At 40.2% G+C, this 10045-nt stretch overlaps 1 protein-coding gene across 1 annotated transcript in view; it reads right to left on the reverse strand.

Annotated features, from left to right (window-relative positions):
* CNTLN (centlein) overlaps positions 1 to 9560 on the reverse strand; it is a 188197-nt gene extending 178637 nt beyond the window's left edge. Inside the window, exons 1-2 of the mRNA XM_062608993.1 lie at positions 9289 to 9560; positions 9041 to 9215 (exon numbers count right to left, since the gene is read on the reverse strand). Of these exons, the coding sequence (XP_062464977.1) occupies positions 9041 to 9127 (87 nt within the window). The 5' untranslated portion in view covers positions 9128 to 9215; positions 9289 to 9560. The remainder of the gene's footprint in view (positions 1 to 9040; positions 9216 to 9288) is intronic.
* Between the last annotated feature and the right edge of the window lie 485 nt (positions 9561 to 10045).

The raw sequence follows: 10045 nt of genomic DNA on the forward strand, positions 1-10045 counted from the left end.
GGGAAAATGAAATGGTCGGGAGGACAGAGAAAGTGCTATTGGTTTGCTGTTAATTTTTAATAAGAAATCTATAATTCTCAGATACTGAAGATTTTCTGTATTATAAAGTTGTATTTCAATACAAAGTGAAATATGCATGACTGTCAGGCTGAAAGAATTTTACAGCAATGCTAAACACTATGTTGAAGGGAATAAGAAAAACACAAAATAACATGGCCAGTATAAGCATTGAAACACCTGCAACAAAATTGGCAATATAGATTGTTTTGGACTTCCCTAACATCTAGCATACTTTTGAATAAAGAGCTCCAGCCTTTAATGAAGCTGACACATATTCTTCATATGCAAGTGACAGACTTGCTTCTTGATCTCTCACAAGACTTTAAACTTAATACTGTTATATTAATACTGCCAGTGCAGACTCTCTTGATCCTGATGTGCCAGTGTTTCCAATAACATGTGATTTCCAGTCATATATTACTGAATAAGAGGTATTCTCTCTACAACCCATCCAGTCCTGCCAAATGGAGACAGTGCAGAATACTCTTACAATTTACACAACCTATCTTTGAGGTGTTATGCTTTTCAACAACCTAAAAAGTCACTAGAAGATAAAACTGATCAGTACCTTTTAAGAAAAATTAGTGCTGTATACACATGAGGCTCTAAAGGTAACACTGGGTTATTTTCAGTTCAAAAAAGTCACTTACATACAGTATGCACTGTTGTATATAGTTGCTAGGTAGATTTGGAAGAAGGCTGTATGTGACCTGAGCAGACTGATAGCTTCAAATTAAATGCCATTAGCACACAAGTGTATCTTGCCCCCTTCCTCCCAATTCCTTAATGTTGCAGTGTAAGTTGTAGGCAACCAACATGTAATGCTACAATACCAGAAAAACAGTTTAACGTATCTTCCAGCTGTAATTTTCTCTTTAAAGAATCTCCTGTTATCTTGTTTCCGTTGACAATTTTGGCAACCAAGATACCTTTGAATAAAAAAATGGAAAAAGATAGTATACTGCTTTACTTAGACATATATAGAGAATGTAAAAGGCGTGTAGATAAATATACGCCCCCAAGAGACTGCATCCTTAATCAGAACACTGTTGAAAGTAAACAGGCACCATAAAAATAACACCATGTTACCATGTTACAATGTTGATGCAGTAATAGGGACCTATGCAAACATACTACACAACTTGAACTAAGATGTTATGATTACACATGATTTCATAAATGGATTCTCAGATTAGTCCATCAGTGTGATAAAAAGACAGCAAGGCACTTAACTGAGTAATTTTACTACACATTCTCAGTTGACATAAACAACCGACTCCTTGTGGTATCAATGGACAAGAAACAGAAGTTATTTCCGGGCCCACCATGACACAGCCAATAAATTAGCATTGCAGATGTCACGTAAGTACTACCACAGGACAACAGGACAGAAATAAAAATGCGTTAAATGGTAGAGAGAATTTAACAGACATGGACCTCTGACACACAATGTAACCCTCACTGAATAGGTCCAAGTACTTCCTTTGCTCTTTGATGAAGAGTCGGGGTGCTTTGCATGCCTTTATTCACTGGCACAGCCATTACACCAACAACTGCTTTTTTTTTCCCCAAGTAGTTAACACTGAAAACTTCAGACTTTGTTGATGCAAGAATTGTTTTCAAAGAGGAGAGGACTAGGGAAAGCAAACGGTTCAGTTCCAGAAATAAGGGTTTGCTTTAATCCATTTACAAACCAAGCATAGGATAACTCACCTGCGAGCTTTCATTTCAAGCTATAAATATCTAAACTACTTCAATTAAAACTAACCATAGTAATTTGAATCATTTCAATAGGAGATTTGCAGAGTGAAAAAGGACATGAATTTTCCAAGTCGCATAACTGCTTTCTGGAAGTGCTATAATTTTGAGAGTTAAGACTTCAATGACTTATTTGAGAGCACAGGATAATCTAAAAGTTTTAGCATAGGCCTCAGAGTTAGCTTTTGTTTAAATACAATGCTCTGGGTTAATATAATAATGCATTTGTGATTTTCAATGCATTTGAGAATACAGGAATGCACAAGTAGTTTTATTTTACAGCTAATATAACCATAGGTATACATTTGGGTATATTCACTCTGAATTACCATGACTAATCAAGTAGAATGTGGGTTCATTGCATCAACTCTGCCTGAAATGACTGTAGTGCTTTCTAAATCCTGTGAAATTGTAGACAACTAGAAGAGTATTTGCATATCTTCCAAGTCATGAGATAATTGGCACCTAAAATGGCTGAAATAGTGCACGCTTAATAACAACAGAGATGAACAAGATTATCTGAAGTCATTCTCTAAGAACAGCATACCTCCTTTTGCACCAACATACAGTCTGATGGGAAAACCAGACCTACAGCCATTCTCCTCTGGGCTGAATCTGAAGAGCCTACTTCTCTGCACCCAAAACTCAAATTCCTTTACTGAGAAACAGCAGTGTTTTGCTCTTCCCATAAAAGGTACCTTTTCACTCATGCCTACCTCACGGCTGTCAAGTCCCCAGTGACTGGAAGAAAGGAAATATCATACCTTTTTTAAAAAGGGTAGAAGGAGGACCCTGGGAACTACTGACCGCAGTGCCTAATAAAATCATGGAACAGATCCTCCTGAAAGCTATGTCAAGGCATATGGATGACAATGAGGTACTTAGAGACAAGCAACATGATTTACCAAAGGCAAATCGGGCCTGACTAATATAAAGGCCTTATACAATTGAGTGACTGCATCAGTCAATACCTCCTAAAGGTATCATTGACAAGTGAAGAGCTACAGATGTCATTTTACCTAGACTTCTGTAAAGCCTTTGATACAGTCCCCCACAACATTCTTGCCACTTCATTGGAAAGCTATGGGTTACAGTTAACAGCTCTATGTCCAAATGCTAAACAGTAATGAGTAGTGCCCCTTCAGGGTCCATAATGAGACCAATACTGTTTACTACCTTCATAAATGACACAGTGGGATTGAGGGAATGCACCCTTAGCAAGTTTGCAGACACCAAGCTGAGTAGTGCTGCTGACTCGCCTGAGGAACAGGATGCCATCCACAAGGACTTGGACAAGCACAAGAGGTAGGCCCATGTGAACCTCGTGAAGTTCAGTAAGGCCAAGTGGAAGGTCCTGTATGCCTGGGGCTGGGGCACAAACTCCAGTATCATTACAGACTGGTAAACTAATTGATTGAGAGGAGTCCCTGAGGAGAAGGATTTGGATATTCTGGTGGAAAAAACTGCTTTATTCATCTTGAGTAAAATTCATCTTCAATTTTACTCAAACATTCCAAACAAGTATTTTCCAGAAGATCACCTATGCAAAAGTTAATTCTAGTTAACTAATATTTGTCAAAATTAAAAAAAGCAAAAGAAAATAAACAGCTATTCGATAACAATACTTCTGTCTATAACACATGAAGAGTAAGGCCTTTATTAAGAACACCTGTACTAATCAGACTCATATAATTTAGGCTCCTTATGGCAAAATATAAGAGTATAAAATAACAAAAACAACCAAAACCAAAAACAACCAAAAACACAAAACAAAAAAAAAACCAAACACAATTAAAAAAAACAAATAACCAAAGCACTAAACAGCTGGCATCCCTTGGCACCAATAAATACGTGGTATTGCCTTAATCACCAATATAAGAAATTAGTATTTAAAGAATGGGAACATTGAACACTTTGACCCATTTTGAAAGAAAAGTACAGGTATCAACAATTCTTCCGGAAGAAATACTACCGTACTCAAAATCTCATTCTGCTAGTTTATAAATATTAAAATTTTAGTCACAAAATCAGGTTAATAAGAATCAACTCAACATAAAAACACAATGCTAAGGAAGAACTATGGCTTTTTAATACTAGTTTCAATTTTTAGCTATTGATCTAAAAATACTTCTAATATCAATACAATCAACATGCACCTCAAATAGCTATTCACGTATCATGAAACAATGGCATGTTGTTACTTGACATATATGTACTTGTAAATAAGGGGGGAGGGTAAAATCACTTATAAGTCAATGTTACTATGCCTACATTATTTTTAATGGGTGGCCTGGATATTAAATTGAAAGAATGCATCTGTTTTTCCAGTTAATTATTTTTCATAAGTTTGTTGTAGCAATCGTATCTGTTACCAATGCTAGCAATACCAAATAAAATATTTTACATACCTCTCAAACCCACAAAGTGATCAAAACAAGAAAATCCATCTGACCACAATACTGGGTGTTTTCTGTAAACACCGCATATAAAATAATACAAGATCACCTTTTCACAGAAAGCTGGAAACATAAAACTTGAAACAAAGCCAGCAGCAGATTAAACCTCTGTCACTCCACTTTCAACAAAGTAAACTCACCTTTCTTGTCCCTCCTCTACGCAAAAACACTTAAAGATACACACAGTTCTTAACAAATGGAGAATTTTCTGGTTTTTACAAAGTGCATTTGTAAACTGAAAACTATAAGCGGCACTACGGTTTCTCTGACTAAATGTCAGTGGCCTGCAAACCATTGGCAGCTGACTGACTGTACCTTTCAAGTCAGGGATATAAACTGCTCAGAGTACTTTGTAATGGTGTGCTCAAGAGACCTGTTAGTCACACATATATATATACCTATAAATTTCTGACACAGAAAAGGAGAGGGTGCTAGAACCATAACTGACAAGAAAAGCATATGAGCTAGAGAAGGTAACATAACAAGAGCTCCCTAAAAGCTGTATATATAACTGCAGAAAAAAAGACAGGGTACTCCCAGTTTTTGCAGAATCATGAATTTAGAACAAAGTCTTCAATGAAGAAAACAACTCCTTATTTTAGCAGCAGGAGATGCCACGTGACCTTTGAAATCAAAGCTGCAATGAATAAAGACTGTTGGTTTTTTTTTGAATTAATAATGGGTAAATTGCTAAGACACTTGTTTGAACCTAAATCAGCACATTCAGAAATAAAGGAAGAGATCCTAGGCTAGAAAAAAAGAAAGGAAGCTGTGTCAAACCAACATACTTTTGTGGATATCACAAACAGAATATGTAAAAACAGAGTACACACCTGATTCTTCCAACTGACTGTATATCCAGCAAGATAAGATACTTAACTGGATGTGGAAAACCCAGTCTCAAACCAGAGGCTCTACCACAGACACAACAATAATTTTCCCAAAATAGCATAATACAGAAGCAAACATAATTTAGATTTATTTTTCATTCCCTCAGCTTTATACAAGTCTCCTCAGCAGACTATCTGGGAGCTTTGGCCTATTTTCTTATTTTGGAAATTCATTTTCAAATTGGGCAAATTTTTGTAAATTCCATCACACAATTACAAGGAAACAACAGTTTCACAGAGTGACTGCAAAAAAATTGTTATGCTTTTAACAGGCCCTCCTCCACAATCTTGCTTACTATGATTCAAGCTCTCACAGTGTCTTTTGCATTAGTATTAGTGTTTGGAAAATACCAAATACTGCTAGCCTAAGATGCCAAGATCAAAACTCAGCAGCAGTATCTTACTTTTAGAAATGAATGGACAGGGGGAAAAAAAAAAAAAAATGGAAAGGAAATATTCAAAATATCATTCTTGACTCTTAAGCGCCTTTAAATGGTGGGAAGTGCTAGCTTAAGAAGAAAACGAAACTTGTTTTGAACATAAAGGCCACCAGTCCAGATGAGAAAAAGGGTCAGATACTCTAGGATTCTGTTGCAGAAAAGAGACAATGGCCAAAAGCAGATGCCTGGAATACCTGTGGTTAGAGCAAAGCTAGCATGCACGGTACTTCTATTAAAACTCAGGAGCTTCATTAGCCAAAGAAGGCTGCCATATATTTAGCCAGTGGACTCCACATCATCAACAGCCTCTAGTTCCCAGTGGAGAAACTTCATTTCAGAAGCACAGTTTATATGACAGTGAAAGTAGTAGTCCAATGAGGTGTGGATAAGTCAAAAAGAAACTTGCCATATTTTATTTGGGTGCCAAATATATACATCTGTTGGATGTATACATCTCTATTTCTATAACCTTGTTTAGTGCTCCCTAGAACAAATTAAAACTTTCAGCCTCAGTCACTCCATAAATGGTTGCTTTTTCTTTAGAAAAAATATTATCCAAATGAAAAGGCTAGTACTGAAAAAATACTTAAGGCTAATCCTTTAGTTTGTACACTATGAAACTTTCTCAGTTTAACTATTTCAGTTCGGAAGCCTGTTTCAGAAATGCAATTTCTGTATCTGCGAGCTTCTTACTCAGAATTAAAAAAGAAACAAAAAAAACTTTAGGCAATTTTATCCAGTTGCTGGATTAAAAGATAACACCCTCTTACTAACATCTTTTTCTAAGACATTTACATATATTTCTATCCAGAAAGCAGGCTAAGGTAGTCTCCAAAAGATATAACAATACCCAACAGAACCGAAGTCAAGGGAAATCTCAACAGAGCCTGACTTTTACCATGAGAATCTTCACACGCTAGCACAGGTTGCCCTAGGAAACTGCAGCCTCCAGCCATGGAAATACACAAACCTGACTGGACACCATCCTGAGAAAGCCATTCTAGGGTTGGGTGGAAAAGGTGATCTCAAGAGATTCCTTCCAACTTAAATAGTTTCATGATCCTGACTAACAAGACCTACAAATGCTACGAGACAAGACAAAAAAAGAAGAATATCTTGCATGGAAATGAAACTAAGGAAATCACACTAGGTGAAATATATTACCACTGAAGTAATTATTTGGTCAGTAAAAACTTCATATTTCAACACTGGAGAAATTAGTAGAGTACAACATTAACATTGCCCATATAATTATGTTTTCAAATGGCTTGTCTTTGTACAAAGTTTTCATGTGAAATATGAATTTAAAACAGACTAACCATCCCCGAATAATTTTACCAGTTGATTTTTAAGCCAGCTGAAGAATTTTAGTGAAGTATTCTTTAGCTCCTATTCAAATTCAGAGTAACTTCACAAAACTTAAAAAAAAAAAAAAAGGAATAATTAGATAAATCTAATTTGGAAAAGCTGCACAACTGACTGGGTTACCACCTCCTTTACTTACTAAAATGCGGGTTCCCAATTTTTTACATAACATATGCATGCTTAATTTCTACATTATTACGTACATGGTTAGTAAAATGATACAGAATGTATATGTCTATACCGCAGTGCTTTCAGAGATGAACCTTTGCTGACAGATTACAGCTTCACTTTCCTTTTCATTAATAACCTAAAATAAATCCTGAATACATGCAACCTCTGTTGTTTTAAGGATGGTATGTATTGGGTTCTACCTAGAGCTGGAGAGTTTACATAGAACACTGACTGGATGCTGTTTTTAAATACAGGAACTACACCTTCATGTTTCTTCACTTGCTTCCCTCCCAGAAAACTGTATGATCTGGTACAAGACAATGATACAAGAATGGCAAGATAATATGCATCAGACTTAAAAGAAATACATTCTAAAATATTTTTTTGGCTGCTGACTTCAAAATGATTGGAATGGGTTCATCAAGGAACAAGTTGAAATGTGCATGTAATTGAATCTGAAAGGGAAATCAGATAATTCACTATAATTTGTGTACATCAAGTTATATTATCAAAGTAATTAGAAATTCATATTTGTACTATTTACTTCAAAAATACTTTATGCTACTAGATTTTAGTAATGTGCAATTTATGTTCAACTGGCAAACGAGCAGAGCCCAGGGCCTTCCTTCTGCCTCCACCAAATTTTGTCTGATACTGCACATCTGCATACCAAGAAGATGAAGCTAACTAAATTACCATTATAAAGAGTTTTCCAAACTTCTCCCACAAGACGTTTAAAATATCCCCAAACTCTTCATTGTTCAGTATTTCTAAACAGGATTTTTACTGACAGCTTACTCTCTCCATAGTTCTCCCATGCAACAAGTTTTAGCAAAAAGCATGGATTCTTCCCATAGCAGAAATCCAGTGCCAGTGCAAGGCTTACCAGTGCTGCTTGAAGCAACAAACTGCCAATAACTCTACCGCAATCAGTATTTTCTGTTTACAGACATGACTACGTCAGCCGAGGCCTTTAACAAGACCATGTCTCACGAAAATGCTGCTCTGGCTACCAGGAAGCAAGCGAGAAAGTAACCACAGCATCAGATGTCACCTTCCTCTCTGCCCTATACTTTTTATCTGCCCTACGACTTGTTTGGCAAAGAATTAACATAGATTTCTATGACAAGATCTCAACATTGTTATTTTCATGAAATAGACCTAATCATATGCGATGAATGACCAACTGGAAGAATGAGGGAAGTGTACCTGTGAAGGGAGGTCACAAGGAAACAGTCTGGGATAATTTCTGAAAGTACAACTGCAATTACTCATAGAGCCCTCCCTTCCAGAACAGCATGGGTACACTTAACCGTGCTACAAGGTACGCTGAAAGATAAATGACCTCTAAAAGTTTCTTCTACGTTTCCATAAACCCTCTGATAGTTCATTTGCCCAGAAATTGCACAAGGCAGCACCTCAGTACTGTTGCCATTACACATCAAGTAAATAAACGGTGGCTTCTTGACGGTGGCAGGTTTTCAGGCGAAGTGGTTTCGTTTAAACCAGACTGAGACCGGGGCCGGTTTAATTCACCGGGCGCAGCTGCAGGAGGCGCATACAGGGCTCCCGCTGGCAGAGTGGCCGAGGGGCTCCACGCCGGACTCGAGGCCCGCCGCCACCGCGGCCCAACAAGTGTGCGCCCCACCGCTGAGCTGACTCCTCCCGCTCCGGGAACCGCAGCGGCGGCTGCTCGGCCGTCCTGCCTCACACGGGCCGGGAACCCGTAGCCCGCCCTACTCGGCCTTGCCCTCACCGTCCTCCAGAACCAGACGTTCCCAGTGGCGTGGGCGGGGAGCACAGGCCTCCCGGGAGGAGGGACGTACCCGCCCGACCCCAGCCGCGCCGCTCCGGGCCGCCCCTCACCGCCGCTGAAGGGGACGGCCTCTCTCTCAGGTACCTGGCAGCTGCTCAGCTCCTCCGCCAGACGCCGCAACTCTCCCTTCAGCTCTGCCACCTGCGGCGCCTCTGCGCTCCCCGAAGCCATCGCCGGCGTTGGTTGTAGAGAAAGCCTCTCGCCCCCTCCACACAGGACAGGGGAGAAGAGGGTCCGCCAAGCCCCTGCTCGCCCGCCTCTGAGGGAAAGGGGAGAGAAACGGTGCCGTGAACCACGCAAACGAAAACTTTCCCCCTCTCAGCTGCACTTACCGCAAGGGCGAGCGCCGGAAACCGCAGAGAAGAAAGACGCGGTGCAATGACGTCAGCACAACTGCTACCCCGACAAAGAGCAGGGGCGAGGGGCAGGTTTGAATTTGCCCGCCCGAGCGGCACGGTCGCGCATGCGCGTAAGGCGGCCGCGAGTTGCCGTTGGTCCTAACCGTCGCGCGCTGGGTGGCGTGTCCGTGAGGCGCAGCCTGGGGCGCCCGGGCTGGGTCGCGGTGTGCGGGGTGTGTGAGCCTTGACGGGGTGCACCACCGCGGGCGGGCGGGCGGGCGCGTTGTGTGAGCGCCTGCCGGGGGGGACTGAGTGTTATTTTCCCTCTCGGTACAGGAGCAGCTGCTGTCCAGCCACGGTGCTGAGCGCAGCTGTTTGCGGGTGACGGGAAATCCAGCTGATTGCTGCCCCTTCTTGAACTACAGGAACGCCCATAGTTGTCTCACACCTGTGTTGTGGTACTAGAGATTTATATACGAGTGTTGCAAATATTTCTGGATGCGGGGCGCTGAGGCTCCAGCATTTTACTTTAGTGAGATGTAACAGGACTTTTTGGTTTGGGTTTGTTTTTTTTATTTGCCCGCCCCTGCCCCAGCCCATAATATATGCAGGACAGGAGTCAGAAACCTGGTTTTAGAGTAGGCTTCGGTATGCACAAGCACCCAAACTCTGACACGGGAAAGTTAGATTCTATTTCCAGCATTATATTTGAGACCCTACAACCAAAGGCCAAGAAAGGTGTGAAAGGTCC

The sequence above is a fragment of the Pezoporus occidentalis genome, unplaced genomic scaffold (genome assembly GCF_034315485.1).
Source record: "Pezoporus occidentalis ecotype Australia unplaced genomic scaffold, CSIRO_AGI_Poc_V1 ctg133, whole genome shotgun sequence".
In the NCBI taxonomy this organism is placed as follows: Eukaryota; Metazoa; Chordata; class Aves; order Psittaciformes; family Psittacidae; genus Pezoporus; species Pezoporus occidentalis.